This window comes from Mizuhopecten yessoensis, unplaced genomic scaffold (assembly GCF_002113885.1).
Source record: "Mizuhopecten yessoensis strain PY_sf001 unplaced genomic scaffold, ASM211388v2 scaffold7547, whole genome shotgun sequence".
Lineage (NCBI taxonomy): Eukaryota > Metazoa > Mollusca > Bivalvia > Pectinida > Pectinidae > Mizuhopecten > Mizuhopecten yessoensis.
Window position 1 is genome coordinate 1,248,217 of NW_018407102.1, and position 20,768 is coordinate 1,268,984.

Here is a 20,768-nt window from a genome sequence, read left to right on the forward strand (position 1 = left end):
GACACAGCTATACTATTACAAATCAAAACAAATTAATTAAACAGTCTGTTCATCGCAACTTTACTTAACACAGTACAAATTTTTGACCTTCCTATAGTTAACCTACCCGATACACAGTTCCCGCGTCATTGTAAAGGTTGACGTTGGTGGTTACTGCTCCAGATAATGCATTGATGGCAAAGAAAGAAGTTGCTGAATCGTCACCAATCAGAGTGTAAGTGATTCGACTGAATACTGTGGTCTGTGTAATATAATTGTCAAGATCATATAGTTATAATACAAATGTCAACATGTATATTACAAATGTCAACACTGTCTATTTATGTGTATACATGTACTACAAAATTTCAACATGATATAGTTTATGCTGGAAATGTCAAACAATGTATAGTCAGGTGTATAATAGAAATGTCAACATTGTATATAGTTATATGTATAATAATGTCAACACTGTAAAATTATGAGTAATAAAAATGTCAACATTGTATAGTTATATGTAAAATAATGGCAACATAATACAAATGTCAACATTGTATAGTTATTTGTAATAAAAATCTCAACATTGTATATTTATTTGTAATACAAGTGTCAACATTGTCTAGTTATTTGTAATAAAAATGTCAACATTGTATAGTTATATGTAAAATAATGGCAACATAATACAAATGTCAACATTGTATAGTTATTTGTAATAAAAATCTCAACATTGTATATTTATTTGTAATACAAGTGTCAACATCGTATAATTATTTGTAATAAAAATGTCAACATTGTATAGTTATGTAAAATAATGTCAACATAATACAAGTGTCAACATTGTATAGTTACAAGCAATACAAATGACAACATTGTACAGTTATAAACAACACATACAGTGACTAACGCTGATAAACTTAGTCAATATGCTGTAAGTGGTCAGTACTCACAGCATCATCTACGTCTGTTGCATTCACATCCAGGACAATCTGAGCACTCTGACTCTGGGAAATGTCCACAGATTTCTGGGTATTCAAGAATACTGGGCATGCTCTATTCCTTATCACGTTTACACGCACAGTTGCAGCATTCTGACTGGTAAGCTGTGGTATACCCTGGTCCTGTGCTGTCACTGTTAGCTGAAATACACCAAAAGTCAATATTGGAATTTCTCATGATGACACATATCAAAATATAAGCATGTTTTTGCACCATACATTTTAACTTTGAAAGGGATACAAAAAAAAATATTCAGACACCAAAGTTGTTTTCAAATCTTAAATGTTTTAACTTTAAAAAGAAAGCATAAAAGAGACATTTGCCATAAGTACTTACAATGTATAAGGCAGTGTCGGCTGTATCATCAATGAGAGATCGTCGGATTGTGATTTGACCCTGAGAGTCGATCTGGAAGTACTGTAGAGCTAAGCTGCTGGAGGTGATTGTGTATGTGAGTTGGTTGTGAGGAGCCTGCAAGGAGAAGTCACCAAGTATTCTATCAACTCCGTAAACACTAATAGAATATTCCCTTTGGGTGATACAGTATAAGGGAACTCAAACAGAAGGCAGGAATTATCAAGGGAAAGGTTTAACAAGTGTTTCCTGGATTTTCATCCTTACAGTTTGAATTACATGGTGTTATAATTCCAAGGAATAAATTGAAAATCTTTAAAATCCAATAACAAAATAAAATAAAAATGAACTAGAAAAATTGGTACCAGTTGGCGTGATGAACACTATTCTTCTTCCAGCCTATTGCCATGTCGAAACGCTGTACTATTGATTTATGACTTTCCTTTAGTATAATCATTCAAATTAATATTACAATTAATAAATTTGTAAGTGTTGTTGTTTTTTTATAATATAAGGCTATAATTCTGGATGAGGTGGTAAGATTATCGGTCATCTTCAGGAAAACAAACTAGCAGAGATGAAGGAGATACTGTCAATTAAAACTGCTTTACCATATAAACCACTTGCTGTTTACCTTGGTATCAGCATCTGTAGCTATCACTGTTTCCACAATATTGTCATAAGCGTAGGTCTCGAGAATTGTCACTTCATAGTTGATGGGCGCGAAAGACGGGTTATTAAGATTCCGTCTGACATTGATAAGGAGGATGCTTTGTGCAAATTTACTAGGTGAACCACCATCTGTTGCCTGAACACGCAGCTGTGGAATGAAAAAAAATCTTTTTTTAAATCTCAGACAAGCCATAGAGTTGAGAAATCTCAGATGTAACTGATCTTAGATGTAGTGGCCTTGGTAACTGTGTGATAATTAAGATAAACTGATAATTTCTAAAATGTGATATAGAGCAAGTATCCAAACTTTGTTATTGACAAATTCCTCCAAGCTATTGATGCACCAAGTTATAATTGTGCAAAAATCTTGTGCATTTTACCACTCACAAACGTTAAGATGATACATTCTGACATTTAACAACCATTTTAATATTAACTTGACCCTCATTCAATTGAGGCTTATGTACATAAGCCAGGTTTAAATGGACAAATATTGTTTCTATTAATACTAGTCAAGCCTGGATGGACTAGTCTGCAACCTTAACTTAAACATCGTGTATAGATATGATTGTCAGTGACAATCATGATCTGTAGGTTTTTCATATAGGAACATCGACCGTATACATAACCAGGGCCTAAGCGGTCTATGAAGAGAGTGACCTGTCACGTGTTAGCTTATCGCTGTCTGATTGGCTTAGAGGATTCTTGATAGCTTGCTGGTCACTTTTTCCCCAGCGTCCGGAGCTAAAGGACCAATCTCATAAGTTTTATTTTTCGGGTTTACCACCACCACCCCAACCACATACCTGTAAATATGAATGACAGCGGTTTTTAATTAAGATAGTAAATTTATATGAGTTTTATGTACGATATCATATAACGATATCAGGTGTGAAACAACAAATAATTGGGCAATCACAGTTGATACATATGAAGGATAGTTGATACCAGTGGGTTATATATTCGCCTTGTTTTCCCCAAAAATTGGATGATATATTTATTTCACTATATTCAGATATTAATGACAAATTATTCTATTACATAATATTGAGATACAACAACACAGGCGGGAGCAATGTATCCAAAGAGTTACAGCCAGTCTAAGTGGTCCCATTTACTGCTATAACTTTTATATAAGTTACCCCAACATCAGACCGGAGCAATGTAACCAAAGAGTTACAGCCAGTCAGACTGGAGTAATGTAGACAAAGAGTTACAGCCAGTCTGGGTAAAACATAAGAATTATATAAAGTTAAAACATATAAGACGCTATTCCTCTTCGGGTCTGGCCTGCAATGCACCCAAAGAAGTAGATAAGGCGGAAACGGCTCCACCACTACTTATTACATCCCCGCACTCTATTTAGTGTAACAGCAAAGCCTGCACACATATAGAGAACCATGTGATTGCCAGCTAGTCGAGGAATAGCGTCGACACTCTATACCGTTACTGAGTTTGCCCCAGAAATGCCAATTTTTTTTTATGTTTTCAAATTGTATGTCAATGTATTCTTTTGTATGATGGATATATCAATTATGTGTGATGTAGTTTGACTTTTCTATATATGTTATATATACAACAGTAATTAAATGTTGTACATTAACTACTTATTTGTTATTTGTTCTATTTAAAGCTCCTTAAATCTATAACACTACTTCAATGACAAGAAAAAAATACATATATGCTACCAGGACAAAAAATAAAAATAATATTCTTATCAATTGAAATGAAGACTAGAAGTAATACAATTTTTCTGTAATTACCCTAAAGGAGGTTTCCACAGTGTTAAGTATCTGGTTGGTTACTCTGACCTGACCAGTTGTTCTATTGATAGAGAAGTAATTTGGTCCTGTGTCATCTCCAATCAAGGTGTAGGCAATGGTGTTGAATGGAGCCTGAAACAGAAAATAACCAGTAAATACTAGTGACTGATCTAGTAAAAACAGAAATAAAGTACAAAAAAAAACATAATAAAGTGTCGACTGTGGGATGTAGACAACAAAACCTGTCTAAAGTGGCCCCTGTTTATTCCAGATCACTCTCTATACTGTCACTTTTGGTCTCAGCATTTTCCCTTGATAACCGACAGTATTTGAACCCTTTTCTTGACTACTCTCGGAACTTACACTAATATACATTCAGGTCTGGCAAGTATACCCGATTGTTAATCCCTTAAAAATATATCTCTACCTGATGAAAAATATGCAATCTTTTGATTTTCATTGTAAAATATTAAACTTGTTTTTGTTATTTAATATAACATCTGCACTATATTAGTAACACTTAAACATCTATAGTCACAAAGTTGATACAAAACATCACTTATCATACATAAATCAGCCGAATGATATACGTTATACGTTAAAAATGGAAATTCTTAAAGGTGTGGAAGAGACCATGCTTTCTGTGTTGAAGCATTAACGTTATATGTAATTATATATATATATTTTTTGTATCAATTTTAAATAGGTAGAATATATAGATTTCAGAACCACTGCCAAAAATGTCCACTCTGCAATCAGTTTAACAAGTCACAATGCGAACATTTTCACATGCGAGAATTTCAACTATTACAGTATCTAGATTACACTAGTTACAATGTACACAGTGACGTAGAGGTATTTGATAGTGTTAAGAATGTAATATAGATCACTTACGACAATGTCCGCATCCCTGGCTGTCACAACCATCACTTGGTTACCCACAGCTATACTCTCCATGACTCCTGGAGATATTTCGTCAGGTAAATTGTCAAAGATTGGCGGGTTATTGTTGCGGTCAATGTCGATGGTCACCTGGACATTGGTAGAAAATGACGGGACTCCTTTGTCTTGCGCCTCTACAGTCATCTGTCAACAAAACCAAACACAGAGATAAACAAATGGGACAGGATTTTTTTTACTGTTTTCCCAATTCTTATGTTTCAAAAGTTACATTTTCAAAAACAAATCAAATCAGTTACAATATAAATCTCCTTACCATAATTTTTAGGGATATACATCAAACAATTTAAATAATAAAATAAAATCAAAATGACCGGACGGTCACCAAGATAAACCTCTGTACTCTGGACAAAAACTCAAGTGTGAACTTAAACTTTGGATGATAATTGCCAGTGTCTAATTGGGTGTAGAACTTTATGTTATCATGTTGTAAATACAAACAAAATCTGTTTACAGGTTGATAGGATATCTTGTACACAAGGTTTTTACTACAATCTGACAAACTCCCGGACACACAAAGCAATGACCATATACACTCCTCTACTTAATCAGGGGTATAACACTAATTACCTCAAATCTGTTGATGGTCTGGCAAAAAGAGGTGAGCAGGGATTGACGGAGGGAAATCTCCCCAGTAATGGGGTTTATATAGAAGCATTCCAGGTCCTCCGGTCCTTGAGTAATAGCATAAACAACCTCATTGTTAGGGGCCTGTAACAGAGCAGAGTAAGCAAATAGGTTACCACAAAAATATACAGTACAAAATACAGAGCAAGCCAATACAAGGTATAAGTCATCACATATATACATTTATGTCTGAAGAAACGACCTGAAGATAACAGCACAGAGTATTTATAGAGATGATAAAATCCTTCAAGAATATTTGTGGTTAGCTAGACTAAAAAAGTATTCAGTGTTATTTCAGGTTCCTAGTATGACTTACCAAAAGATCCTGGTCGGGAGCATACACCTGCAATATGGTTTCTCCGAGAGCATTTGTTTCCTTTATTCTTCGGTAGTAGGCTGTTTCATTAAATGAAGGCCTTTGGAAGTTGTTTCTTACAGCAACTGTTGCCAAGGTTGTGTTGGTAAGGGGTGGTGTCCCCTGGTCTGATACTTGGATACGTAGCTATAGAAAAGAGTGTAAAAATATTTTGTGACATGATTGTTATATACAAATTTATTGTTACTGATTGTTTCACCATTGCAATATTTGCTGAAATATTTCTGACAACTGATGGTGACTTACTTTAAACTCGGTGGAGCTGGTTGATGTAAGAACTGATTTGACGGTTACTTGGCCGCTGTTCTCTCCAATGTTGAAGAAAGATGGTGCATCATCATCACCCAGGAAGGAGTACTTCAGTGTGTAGAACGGAGTTGCTTGCTATTAAAAAAAGATGATCAATTCCATGTAAACAAGACAAATTGATGTAGCTCATTCTCATATGTGAATTTTAGATCCAATCTTTCAATGTTATTCAAAAAATATGCAAGTGTGTTATTTTTTTTTTGTAAACTTAAAAAGGATCTTGATCATGCAATAAATTATAATTAAAAAACTTATGAAATTTCTTATTTAAAAATTCTTCAACTATTTCCAAATCTCATGAGAAATGGAAAGTCATGCAAAAGCTTAAACGTATTAAAAATAAAGACCTTCCATATGAACACAAAAGGGAGGAAGGTGCTGAACATTTTTCTTTCTTCAAAGTGATACATACATTTTTGAGCTTGAATATCCCGTTCTTTTGACTTACCGGTGCTTTGCTAGAATCACTGTCCATTCCCGTGACTGTGAATAGCAGATCTCCCACCTGTACACTTTGTTGAAGGTCCGACACATAAGGATCACCATTGAAGTAGGGTATATGATCATTGCGCAGGATGATGATGGTGAGAGATAAGGTATCTGCTCCTACCAAGCCACCTCCATCAGTTACTGTGACCACAGCCTAAACATACAAACAAATTTCTTTATCATATACCAATAGTTTGTTTGTGTTTTATGTCCTGTTAACAGCTATGGTTATTTAAGGACATGCCAGGTTTTGGTGGTGGAGGAAAGCCAGAGTTCTCGGAGAAAAACCACTTACTTACGGCCAGTACCTGGCGACTGCCCAAGTAGGCCTCGAACCCGCGACCCAGTGGTGGAGGGCTAGTGGTAGCAGATTGTCAGATGCCTTAACCACTTGGCTACAGCGGCCCCTTATATCAATAGTAAGTTATACAAGAGAAAAGTAGAGAAAGTTGTGATTGATATCGGCTTGTCACATTTCTGTTAAATCATTTAAAGCTCAAGATAACTCAATCTAAACATAAACTTAAAGTGGTTACAAGCGCAGGTCATACTTACAGAAAAGGTGTTTTTGGCGACATTAAGAAGGGACTTCCTCACATACAGAGCATCAGCAGCTTCATTTACGGCAAAGTAAGTGTTGATATCGGAATCTCCATCCAGGATGAACGACATCACATTGTAAGGTGACTGAGACAGAAAAGACATTCCTTTCATCAATAATCATGCAAAGAAAATCAGAATGAGTTAATGAAACCACATCAAATCCATTTTATCTAAGAATGGACCTGCAACCTTAATTAAAAATAGTTCTAAAATTAAAAAAAACTTGTAAAATGATTGTTAAGAGCAGAAAGTTTCCCTGGTTAATCATCTGATAATAAATTTGAAATAAAAAACAAAAATAAAACATTATTAAATAAAACATTTCTGAATTGTGTTAATTTATAATTGAATTTAAAACGACTTTATCTGTTAAGAATAAATGACCCTACAACAGCCAACAATGGATGGTTGGTCGGACAAGCAGACCTAGTTACTGCTTTTCCTCCCCTACATTGTTGCAGATAGGATTAGTGAATTCACCTGTTCATCAGTGTCCTGAGCAGGAAATGAATATATGGTATCTCCAAGGTCCTGTGTCTCCAGAATGGTGATAGAAGTACTCGTTGTGAGAAATCTGGGGGTGATCAGGTTCCGTAAAATGGACACAGTCACTGTACACGTGTCAAACAATGCGGGGAAGCCTCCATCAGATGCCAGTACTTGTATCTGTTACAGATATTGATGTTAGTCAACATAATTCTCCATTACCATAAGAATATTTTACCCTAGTCTCAAAATCTCAAAAGCTTGACGACTACTTATTGCTACATTTGTATTATCTTTTTAAAAATGATTTTTACAAAATTTGTAAGCTTTTAATCCTTGTTTAGTACAGAATATTTTTTAATATTTCAAGAATTTAATCCAAAAAAAAATTCTTCTCCATGTAAGAAATGAGAATCTCGGTATTGTCAAAATTTCTATTACTGGCCCACATTAACCCATCAAAATGATTTCCTCTGATTGGTTTAACTATTTAGAAACAGCTTTCTACTCTTCAAAATCATTACCTTGTATTCATTGAGAGTGGCAACTGACAGGGCTGTTCTCGTGCTGATTAGCCCATTGTTGCTGTCGACCTGGAACAATGTCTGTGTGGTCACGCCACCTATAATGCTGTAGGTGACTCTGTTAAATGGAAGCTAGATAAAGCAGAAAACAAAATCATTCTTAATCTCCTATGGAATACAGCAGAAAACAAAATCATTCTTAATCTCCTATGGAATACGAATGGACAAAACATGGAGGTAACCTCCAAAAAGACGGAACCTTCTCTCCTATTACATTCACAGAGAACTTAAACAAATATTTGTAAAGATTTTTTTTGCTAAGATTACTTACATCAGCATCTCCATCAGTTGCATTGACGGTAGAAAAGACAGTTTGTCCGGCCAGAGTCTTGTAGCTGATGGATGCAGCGTAGGGTTCGCTGTGACAGATAGGGGGATTTACGTTTCGTTTGACTGTAATGGTTACAGTGGCTGTGATCAGTGACTGCAGACTAGGACTCCCGCCGTCTACTGCTACCACTCTCATCTATAAACAACAACAAACAGTACTGAAACAACAAGCAAATAATCCATAACAAAAAATCGGTTTTTTCATGGTAAACTATTAAAACCTGACTGAATTAAATACAGAACTGACAATAACTTAATGCTAATTGTAATCGTTTTTAAACACCGCCACCAAACACAGCCAAACTTATCCAAGTGTAGATCAAGGTTTCATCCATCTAACTACCACCAGCACTGAGTGGAGCCAAGTTAACACAGAAAACAAGTATATTCTATGTCTTTTAAGATATTTGTGTTGACAAATAAGGGGAGGTAACCCCTAAAACAATTATTCGGGTTAAAAAACATAAATTAACCTGAAGTTTGAACCAAATCAATCCAACAAAATTCTAGTCACAACTCGTAAAATGACAAAAAATCAATCCTTAGTGGCACTTTGGAATATTTCATAGGTTCCAAAACTATCAACATAATTGACTAAGTGTCATAAGATAAATTGATTTTTGAAATAAAATAAAATTGGCTCATCTGAATTGAGTTCTAGTTCATAATTTGTCAGCAAATCAAAAACCTTGGCAATCATATCATTGAATTACTCAGTCCGCGATAAAAACAACAACAACCAAGAGTAAAAAGAGTCCGTTTCCCGGCCCAGCTCTACTCACAACGTAGTTTCGGTTGTCTGAAGCATCCAGGTACAGAGGTGTGCGGACACTGATTACTCCTGAAGATTCATCTATCTGGAAATAAGTCAGGCTATTTCCACTGACGTCTGCCACATCAAATGTGATAGTGTTGTATGGTGCCTGGAAAGAGATTTTGAAATGTAAATTATCTATCTGCTCATGTTTGTAGAATTTTCCTTAATCAGTAATACATCCACTGAGAAAAGCTGTTTTTTATCATATTAAAAAGTCAGAAGGACATTTCTTACATGAATAAGGAAAAGGAGTCTTAAACTTTCACAATATGTCAAGATTTGTTTTAACTATACAGGCATTTCCGCCACAATGACAATCACTGTCATTTAACTTGATTACTTACAAACTTATCAGCATCTGTTGCAGGTACAGTTATCACATCAATGCCATGGGTCTCCAAAATTTCAGTGGAATAAGTTGGAGATGGAATGATGGGGCGATTGAGATTACGGTTCACATCTATACGGACAGTGGCAGTGGCACTCTTGGGTGGGGAACCACCGTCCTTGGCAACAACGCGGCCCTGAAACAGCATCCATTACATACATGATAATAGTTGAACTATTGAAATGAACCATAAATATTTTAAACATATTTTTCTAATAGTTTTTCTTGCAGTGATTTAGAAGGAAGCAAATTTTTTTTTTGAAGAAAAGGACTGGAACCTATAACCAAGTTATTTTAGAATATGAATATATAAAAAGGTCTCTATTTTTTTTTTTTTTTTTTATGTCATTACTGGCGATAGACCAACATATGTCCTGCAACACTCCTCTAAGTATAGGCCCTCTAAAACCAGTTGTACGCAGGCCCTGTAAGTAGGCCCTCTAAAACCAGTGATACGTAGGCCCTGTAAGTAGGCCCTCTAAAACCAGTTGTACGCAGGCCCTGTAGGTAGGCCCTCTAAAACCAGTTGTACGCAGGCCCTGTAAGTAGGCCCTCTAAAACCAGTTGTACGCAGGCCCTGTATGTAGGCCCTCTAAAACCAGTGATACGCAGGCCCTGTAAGTAGGCCCTCTAAAACCAGTTGTACGCAGGCCCTGTAAGAAGACATACCTGATAGAACGGCACATTAACCAGGTCCAGGGCACCTATCAGGGTCACATCACCTGAAGTCGAGTCGAGAGCAAACAGGGAAGCAAAGTTTTCATCTCCAATCAGTGAGTAGGTCACCTGACCAAATTCTGGTGGCTGAAATAACAGTTTGTAATTAGTAGACAGTAATATTAAAGTAATATTGTAGTTGGTCACCTCACCTTCATACCAAACTCACACAGATAAATTAGGTCCCAACTTTTAGTTCAAAGTGAGTTTTCTCTCTCAAAAAAAAATTCCATTATGCTTGCTGTCTTCTTCATTCCATTATTTTTCAAGATATTTGTTACAAAAGGGTTATTTTAAAAATTTGTTTTTCAGCAAATTTTCTCATCACCTGAATAATTATGTCATTGATTGACTTACATTGGTATCGCTATCTGGTGCAGAAACTTTTACAATACTGGTGCCCACAGTGGTGTTCTCAGACACAGTTCTCTGGTAATTGCCAATAAACAGTGGCGTGTTCACATTCCTCAGGATGGTGATAGACGCAGTAGCGGTATTGGAGCCTTGGCCTGGTGGTAAACCGTCGTCTTGGACACGAAAGTTGATCTGTAACATATACAGGAAGTTTAGACACTATAACACCCCCTTTCATTTATCCGGTACAAATATTTCGGTTGGACCTGAAAAGAAGTGACAGTCACAGATTGCCACTCGGACTGATCACTGTAAAGTTCTAGAATTTCAAAATCAATTTATCCAGTTTTGCCTGACTGAAACTAAACAGCTGATAATTGTTAGTTTGTAATATTTCTATATCAAATAAGTTTTCTTGGGATATTTATGGTTATATTTATAAAATTCAGTACGTACGAGAGGAAGACATAGGACTGTTGGTGCATTTGACAGAAACCACCAAAATCACACATTTTGAGCCCTGCCTTTAAAGGCACGGCCACTTCCAGTTAAAGTGTGTTAAAGATTTATCACATAATCTTTGTACCCGAATGATAAAAAAAATATGTACCATTGCTTAAATTAAAATGTAATGTGTATGCCATTACATATACCAAGACCCTGAAAGGGAGGACATCATTTTTTGAGAGAAATTTCTTTTCTTTGAGACAAAATTAATAACAATTTTTGAGTTAATCACTGCTTAACTAGGGCCGGTGAAACAAAACACTATCAGACTATCTACAAAGTTTCTGCAGAGATCAAATTCTATATATCTGTTATTTTTCAAATGTTATGGACCATTTCAACTGTAGTGTATGTATAGCTCACAGTCCTATAACCCTTCCAATCTATGCAGGGATCACTCATATCTAAGTACAGTTACGAAAGCATTGTATTTGATATTGTTTCTTTAATGGAAAGAAAAAGACAGTTACCTGATAGTTGTTGTTATTGGATTCCATCAATGGCTTCTTCACTGTTATAAGACCAGTGTAGGTATCAACCTGGAAAAAGTCACCTCCATCTGATGGTATAGAGTTGGTCATCTCATACCTCAGGGCGTGCTGTTAAAATAAACACAAACACTGCAAATAGTAGTTACCCATCACTATTGTTTCGATTGAATTCAAGAAAATTAACATCCACAAATAAATGTTTACATGGAATGTCTAAAATACCAAATGTAATGTTTAGATCATCTCTAGTTAAGTAATCAGTGAATATTTGAAGGCGACAAAGATACAAAACCAGCCAAGATAAACATTAAAATTAATTTAATGCCAAATTCCTGTTAATACCACTCTCTTCATTACTTGAAGGGCGGAAGGAACCAGCAATGATGAAGCTGCTTACCCCGTCAGCATCCGAAGCAGCTAGCTGTATAAGGCTGACTCCGACAGCGTACTCCTCACTTATTTGTCGTGCGTAACTTGTGACGGTGAAGCTGGGAGTATTTGGGTTACGATTGATAGAAATGGTGATATTTGTGGTGGCTGTATCCGCTGGGTAAGTACTATCATAGGCAATCAAGCCAAGCTGTCAACAAACACACCAATGATCAAATTAAATATCAGCGTAGCATTTTTCTGTCCACATCGTCTTAACAACACCCAATTCTTTGCTATAAATAACAGGACTACCTTCCTCTTAGCATCGCTTGGAAATGAATTGAGGCCCCAGCATCTATGCAATACAATAAACTTGATTTTGTTTTATGTAGAATAAGTAATCAAATCTTGACAACAATATCCAAGTACTTCCAACAGAACCTTAAACAGACTACAGTACAAATACAGCAGTTTGTATACAGCTTAGTAGCCATCTATCTACATATATGTCATTGCTAATCCAGCCTTCTTACCGTGTAGGATGTGGCAATATCCTTTTCAATGCTGGACCGCAGACTAATAGAGCCGGTTGTGGCTCCAATTTGGAAGAATTGTGGCCCAGAGTAATAACCAGTGATGGCGTAGGTTATGGTACCCTGTAACAATAAAAAATACAGGTCATTCATTTTTAGTGTTCTCATACATGCAGCCCTAGTCAGGGCTGTATGTAAACTGGTACACTAAAGGACTAAAAGGTGTGTACATAGAGCAATCAATCTTACCTTTCTATCTGCATCTGTTGCCTGTGTAGTGAAGAAGGCAGTGTTGTTGGCCTGGTTGTAGTTGATACCTGTGTTGTAGGGGAGGCTAACAAACAATGGCGAAACGTTGTTTCTTGTCACTGTGACTCTCACTGTAGCGTCATCAGTCTTCTCGGGATTGGACTGATCACTCACGCGAACGTCAAACTGTTCAAGTATAGACAAGCAGATAGAATAATACAGCACTTAGTACTACATTAGGGAGGACAAGAGTGTATTAAATATGTGTCAATCAAACACTTTACAAATGATTGAGTGTTAAGTCATATACATGTACGGGTGAGACAAGAGAGATGGACAGACATAGTACAGACAGGTAGTAAGAGACAGACAGTCAGTCAAAGACAGAAACACAGAGAGACACAGAGAGAGAGAAAGTGACAGGGATATGGACAGACATAGTACAGACAGGCAGTAAGAGACAGACAGTCAGTCAAAGACAGAAACACAGAGAGACAGAGAGAGAGAGAAAGAGATAGGGATATGGACAGACATATAAACAGACAGAGACAGACAGTCAGTCAAAGACAGAAACACAGAGAGACAGAAAGAGAGAGAAAGAGATAGGGATATGGACAGACATATAAACAGACAGTTAGAGACAGAGTCAGTCAAAGACAGAAACACAGAGAGACAGAGCGAGAGAGAAAGAGACAGGGACAGATAGGCAGAGTCAAAATGAAAATACACGAGAAAGAGAGAAAGAGCAATGTATATTAACATTGGTTGTATAGTGAAATATGCCAGGTTTTATACCTACTATGCAAATTGCTAGTGACACATTCATGGTTACTAACCTCAAACAACGCCTGGTTGTTGGTAGAGAGCAGTGCTTTTAAACTGATGACTCCAGTCACTGGTGCAAGGTAGAATAGATCGGAGACTGTGGTTGTTGGGTTTACCATAGAGTACACCAGCTGATCCTAAAACAAAACAAAATTAATATTATGTTGTCCTACTAAAATTACACTGTAATTACTTCCTGTGCTAGCAGTCAAAGGTGTGGAAGATTAAAGCTGAAATGTATGTGTGAATATAAGGTAAAAAATTATTTACCAGTGTATCTAAATCTCAGGTGTACCGATGACATACCTGTGTATCTAAATCTCAGGTGTACAGATGACTTACCTGTGTATCTAAATCTCATGTGTACAGATTACTTACCTGTGTATCTAAATCTCAGGTGTACAGATGACATACCTGTGTATCTAAATCTCAGGTGTACAGATGACTTACCTGTGTATCTAGGTCCGTTGCGTACAGCTGGATAAGGTTATACCCCAGCTGAATCTGGTCACTCACACTAGCAGTGTACAGGGACTGGTTAAAATTAGGTTGATGTTCATTCCTTATAATGGTCACAATCACATTCACTGTGGCCGTCTGCTCACCATTAGGAAATATCTTGGAAGCCAACACTTTCACCTATATAATCAAGGAAAAATCACTTTTACATTCAAGCCATATCAACTATACAACCAAAGTAAAATATCTCACCTTACAATCAAGGTGAAAACCAATTTCACTCATACAACTGAGATGCATCATCTATACAATCATACAACTGAGATATATCATCTATACAATCATACAACTGAGATATATCATCTATACAATCATACAACTGAGATAGATCATCTATACAATCATACAACTGAGATACGTCATCTATACAATCATACAACTGAGATATATCATCTATACAATCATACAACTGAGATACGTCATCTATACAATCATACAACTGAGATATATCATCTATACAATCATACAACTGAGATATATCATCTATACAATCATACAACTGAGATATATCATCTATACAATCATACAACTGAGATACAACATCTATACAATCATACAACTGAGATACAACATCTATACAATCATACAACTGAGATACAACATCTATACAATCATACAACTGAGATACAACATCTATACAATCATACAACTGAGATACAACATCTATACAATCATACAACTGAGATACATCATCGATACGATCATACAACTGAGATACATCATCTATACAACCATACAACTGAGATACATCATCTATACGATCATCCAACTGAGATACATCATCTATACAATCATGCAACTGAGATACATCATCTATACAATCATTCAACTGAGATACATCATCTATACAATCATGCAACTGAGATACATCATCTATACAATCATACCACTGAGATACATCATCGATACAATCATACAACTGAGATACATCATCTGTACAATCATACAACTGAGATACATCATCTACACAATCATACAACTGAGATACATCATCTACACAATCATACAACTGAGATACATCATCTATGCAATCATACAACTGAGATACATCATCTATGCAATCATACAACTGAGATACATCATCTATCCAATCATACAACTGAGATACATCATCTATACTATCATACAACTGAGATACATCATCTATGCAATCATACAACTGAGATACATCATCTATACTATCATGATATATTACCTATAACATCAATATATATCTCCTATGCAATCAAAACATAACAAGTGTAGAATATAAAATATCCCCTATTTAAAGTATAACATTGATTCAATCCATGTCTTTATGCTAAAACTAAATCAATCACGATTCGCAGGTTAACACTACAATACCCTATCAGTTTAAAACATCCATGAAATGCCTTTATTAAAATTGCAAATTGAACTTCCTTTACAGTGACATGATACCAAAGAAACCTTTAGATTTATAATACATACAGTGAAACTCTGTCGCTTTGTGATGTCAGCTGTCAAGGCCTGTTTCACAGTTATCTCTCCGGAAGCAGAATCAATTTCAAAGTAGTCCGGAGCATCACTCTGACCAGTAATGGTGTACACAATACTGGGCTGAAAAGGAGAAAAGTCAAGGTCTGCTGAACTTTCTATACACCTTATATATAACACATCTTTATAAACAGTGGTGTTTCCGACACTAAGTGATTGTACTATTATATAGCAGGCTAGTGATTCAACAAGTATTAGAATGTGTTTATTGCATGATGCACATCCAAAATGTGATTCTAGAATTCTTCATATTTTTTAGTTGAATTTAGTAACATTCAACAGAATTCACATTTAATTGAAGTTTCATATCCCTTTACTTTGAAGTAATCAGAATTCACATTTAATTCCAGTCTCGTATCCCTTCACTTTTAAGTAATCAGAATTCAAATTTAATTCCAGTAATTCTGTCATATAACTCCTTTTTAAGGACATTTTAACTGATATAGTAAACAATTGTAATTATATGGTCTAAAATACACCTAACACAGTGTAGTGTGACCTTTACACCTAACACAGTGTAGTGTGACCTTTACACCTAACACAGTGTAGTGTGACCTTTATACCTAACACAGTGTAGTATGACCTTTACACTTAACTCAGTGTGATCTTTACACCTAACACAGTGCAATGTGACCTTACACCTAACAGTGTAGTGTGACCTTTACACCTAACACAGTGCAATGTGACCTTAACACTTAACTCAGTGTGACCTTTACACCTAACACAGTGCAATGTGACCTTACACCTAACAGTGTAGTGTGACCTTTACACCTAACACAGTGTAGTGTGATCTTTACACTTAACTCAGTGTGACCTTTACACCTAACACAGTGCAATGTGACCTTACACCTAACAGTGTAGTGTGACCTTTCCACCTCACACAGTGTAGTGTGATCTTTACACTTAACTCAGTGTGACCTTTACACCTAACACAGTGCAATGTGACCTTACACCTAACAGTGTAGTGTGACCTTTCCACTTCACACAATGTGACCTTTACACTTAACACAATGTGACTTTTACACTTAACACAGTGTGACCTTTACACCTAACACAGTGTAGTGTGATCTTTACACTTAACTCAGTGTGACCTTTACACCTAACACAGTGCAATGTGACCTTACACCTAACAGTGTAGTGTGACCTTTCCACTTCACACAATGTGACCTTTACACTTAACACAATGTGACTTTTACACTTAACACAGTGTGACCTTTACACCTAACACAGTGTAGTGTGATCTTTACACTTAACTCAGTGTGACCTTTACACCTAACACAGTGCAATGTGACCTTACACCTAACAGTGTAGTGTGACCTTTCCACTTCACACAATGTGACCTTTACACTTAACACAATGTGACTTTTACACTTAACACAGTGTGACCTTTACACTTAATACAAATGTGACCTTTATACATAACACATTGTGACCTTAACACTTATCTGTTCGTATAGTAAAATCAATGACAAGTTTATTTTACATTTGACTTTCCTGTTGGCTAGCTATTATCATATATATAATGACTTACCTGTGGGTTAGCTATGACGGTCTGTACAGATGATCCCACGGCTGCATTCTCTGAAATAGTTCTTGTATAGCTAGGAGCAGCAAACTGCAGAGTCGGATCCACTTCCACGAAAACAGTGCCAAGTACAGATGTACTTAGGGATGGGTTACCATTATCATTTGCTGTGATCGTCAACTGAAAGATATAATAAGGTGCGTGAAGTTTTCACAAAGGCCACTGTGGTGGTATTATAAGATATTTTTACAGCACTTTGTCAGGACCATCAGTAAATTATTCCTACCAAGTTTCAGTTCTATCGTTTCATTAGAACTCAGGTTTAAGTTTTAAATAGTAAAAAATGGCTGTTGTGGCAGCCATATTGGATTTGTGATTGGCCGTAGAATGAAATCCCCTTCCAATTTAAGTTGAGAATTTCATATAAAGGGAAATTGACAGTAGATCGCAACCAAACACAATTAACACAACATGTTGTAATAAAATTTGACCTTCACATTTATTTACTATGTTTATCATGTTGTTTACTCATGTTTGCGAAAACGGCAAAAGGTAAACTGCAGCGAAATATTTCTCAGTATAGAGTAATTGTGAAAGCTATCATTATATGTTGGTAATGACAAGAGCTAATTAGTGTTTCTGTGCTACATGTACCTATTTAATGGTTTCTACTTGACTACCATCTGTATTTCATTAGTTTGGCCGAATACCAATGTTTGCACTATGCTCCATTGAGATTCTCACCCTGAATGGACTGACGCCAGTTCCAACAATGGATTTCAACAGACTGACGGCACCAGTGGAGGGGTTAACGTAGAAATACTCTGTGGCTGTGGCATCTCCCGTTAGTTCAAACTCGATCCTGTTGTTGGCATTCTGCAACAAGATAATGACCATGTGTACAGTGCTATTTTTTTATGGTAGCCTTAACTTTATAATTTACCAGCGAAAGAAATCTGCCAAAAAAACACACATTCATAAACATTTGTTACATAACATCACTAAATACCTTACTATGTTAACGTTAATGACATAACAATGTCACGTTAAGACCCAACAATGTCACTTTATCGAGACTAAACAATATCAACACTAGTTTCATACCCTTATTCCATCAAAATTCATATAGACACAGCAGTATTATCTTGAAATGATAATAATATCTGCAGGATCTCCGTACCACTGCCAAAAACTGTCACTATGCTTTGGAAAATGTTTGTCTAGCTTAACTATAGCTTTGATAGCTTTCATTACTGAAAAGAACACGTAACCTTGTGAAACTTTATTTGATAAATAATAGAGGTGAAATAAACAAAATATAATCAACAACAGTGCTCCAAGTGTAAAATCGGGATTTAAACCCAGGACCTCTGTGTGATATACAGATACTACCGGAGCTCTAACTGACTGATGCTGAGCTACCTGGTCTACAGTGTCCTGGCCCAATGGTGATCCAGTTACCCGGTATATCCAAAATAAAATTGATGGGAAATTATAGTTTATAGCAAAAACCACACTGCCATGTAACAGGGATCTTTAAAGAAGTAAACTCAGCAATAAAATGAATTACTTTGTAGATGGGGTTTTAAATTCCACTTGCAGATGTAAACATGACTTAGGGGTAGCATCTTGACCCCAAGCTTGGGCTAGTCCCGACACATCTTAACTAACATCAGCTGATTGTAACCAGATACCGATGTTAATTTCGTAAATACCAGGCACTACCTATTGTGTACCAGCCAATCTACTTATGAGTACTTGTATTTGAATGTAGAAGACAAACCCTGACCACTTCAGTGCCTTATAGACAGGTAACCATCAGTGGCAGAGACATTGAAAAGGGATGACTTACTGCTGGGTCATCGTCCGTGGCGGAGACTGTGAAAAGGACTACTCCAGATGCCGTTGTTTCCAATATGGATACGTTGTATGAGGGTAGATCAAACCTAGGTGCCAGGAGGTTTCTCACCATGTTTACCGTCACCAATGCTGTAGAAGTAAGTGGAGGGCTGCCTCCATCTTCTGCATGCAAACGCAACTGTAATATAAAGAGGTCGTTAGAATGGAGATTATTAGGTCAACTTATACACAGCACTCAAGGAAAGTACAAAACATGCTTGTGTCAGCAAAAATCAACATCTCTCGACATAAATGTTCCTATTTATTTTTAAATAAATGAAATAGTTACCGTGTAGGTTTCCCCAGAGTCAGCCTGCAGATTGGCAGCAGATGTCACTCTTATAGTGTTGCCATCAAGATAGAAAAGGGAGGGTGCCGCACCATCGCCTATAGTCGTCACAGTGAATGTATTGAACGGATTCTGTGTGGAAGATAAAGATTCTGTTAGTTTTCAAGGAAACTTTAAGTGTCGAAACTCCATGTATTCACATCTGAGCAACACCTAATTCATACTGTACAGAGATGTATATGCATGGATAAATTTTACAATTCAAAAAGTTTCAACTGTCATAACATAAAAGTTACAGGTATCTTTTAATGTGCACACCCGGACATTTGTGTCAATTTTGTCCTCGTATTGGAAACACTCATGGTTATATTCTGTGTATTCTAAAAAATATCTGTCCTTTACTGGCGAAATCCCGCCAGGTGACGAAATTCCAACAGAATGACTATAGGTATGATATGATTCATAAAGATATTTGTCATCATAATTCACCTTCATTGCGGAGGGTGAAAACATTGAAAGCTAAACTGGAACAGTTAACAGCAACAGTTAAAATGGTAGATACATGATTAAGATGAAAGCCTGGGTTTAGAAACAAAGCCTGCAACAAGATGTAAGAAATGTAAGTGTGTAGTTACCCTGCTATCGATGTCTGTCACAAGGATGTTACCCAGGTTTTGGTTGTCCACCACATTCCGATTGACATTGACGTTGTAGTTTTGATTACTGAAGGTGGGAGTATTAAGGTTACGGTGCACCGTCACAGTCACTGTAGCACTGTTTGTTGCAGCTCTTGACGGCGTTCCAAGGTCAGTCGCTGTCACAATAACCTGGATGGAATCAAATAAACGTTTACTGAGCTGACTAGAAACAGCTTCCAATATATTTTTTAAGTACAATCATAAAATTTCTGATGTTATAGATAAAATGAATTCTCTACTAAACACCATTGACCTATACTTACATTGTATGTTACATCCTTATCTGTGTCTACTCGAAGATCCTTCTTCAAGTAAACAACGCCAGTATCCTCATTCACCTCAAAATATTCCGATCCCTTCACATCGCCCACCAACGCGTACTGCACGTTGTTGTTAGGAGGCTGCATTACAAACAAAGAATTAGATCATAACGCTATAAATTTCTCATCAAATCAGATATTAACCCTTTCAACCCTATGAAACTTTAGTAGACTCTACCATGCATTGACCTGGATGAGTCCATTATAGTCTACAGTGGTGAA

At 36.4% G+C, this 20,768-nt stretch overlaps 1 protein-coding gene across 1 annotated transcript in view; it reads right to left on the reverse strand.

The window, feature by feature from the left end:
• LOC110453939 overlaps positions 1-20,768 on the reverse strand; it is a 135,374-nt gene that overhangs the window by 68,665 nt on the left and 45,941 nt on the right. Inside the window, exons 54-84 of the mRNA XM_021503188.1 lie at positions 20,490-20,627; positions 20,164-20,355; positions 19,529-19,660; positions 19,193-19,378; positions 18,085-18,216; positions 17,347-17,520; positions 15,750-15,878; positions 14,232-14,420; positions 13,793-13,918; positions 12,957-13,142; positions 12,708-12,830; positions 12,200-12,382; positions 11,782-11,910; positions 10,808-10,996; positions 10,403-10,537; positions 9,690-9,869; positions 9,311-9,451; positions 8,470-8,664; positions 8,139-8,270; positions 7,609-7,794; positions 7,081-7,212; positions 6,485-6,679; positions 5,974-6,111; positions 5,668-5,853; positions 5,295-5,435; positions 4,659-4,850; positions 3,765-3,896; positions 1,964-2,149; positions 1,312-1,446; positions 927-1,115; positions 107-241 (exon numbers count right to left, since the gene is read on the reverse strand). Coding sequence (XP_021358863.1) covers positions 107-241; positions 927-1,115; positions 1,312-1,446; positions 1,964-2,149; positions 3,765-3,896; positions 4,659-4,850; positions 5,295-5,435; positions 5,668-5,853; positions 5,974-6,111; positions 6,485-6,679; positions 7,081-7,212; positions 7,609-7,794; positions 8,139-8,270; positions 8,470-8,664; positions 9,311-9,451; positions 9,690-9,869; positions 10,403-10,537; positions 10,808-10,996; positions 11,782-11,910; positions 12,200-12,382; positions 12,708-12,830; positions 12,957-13,142; positions 13,793-13,918; positions 14,232-14,420; positions 15,750-15,878; positions 17,347-17,520; positions 18,085-18,216; positions 19,193-19,378; positions 19,529-19,660; positions 20,164-20,355; positions 20,490-20,627 — 4,938 coding nt within the window. The remainder of the gene's footprint in view (positions 1-106; positions 242-926; positions 1,116-1,311; positions 1,447-1,963; positions 2,150-3,764; positions 3,897-4,658; positions 4,851-5,294; positions 5,436-5,667; positions 5,854-5,973; positions 6,112-6,484; positions 6,680-7,080; positions 7,213-7,608; positions 7,795-8,138; positions 8,271-8,469; positions 8,665-9,310; positions 9,452-9,689; positions 9,870-10,402; positions 10,538-10,807; positions 10,997-11,781; positions 11,911-12,199; positions 12,383-12,707; positions 12,831-12,956; positions 13,143-13,792; positions 13,919-14,231; positions 14,421-15,749; positions 15,879-17,346; positions 17,521-18,084; positions 18,217-19,192; positions 19,379-19,528; positions 19,661-20,163; positions 20,356-20,489; positions 20,628-20,768) is intronic.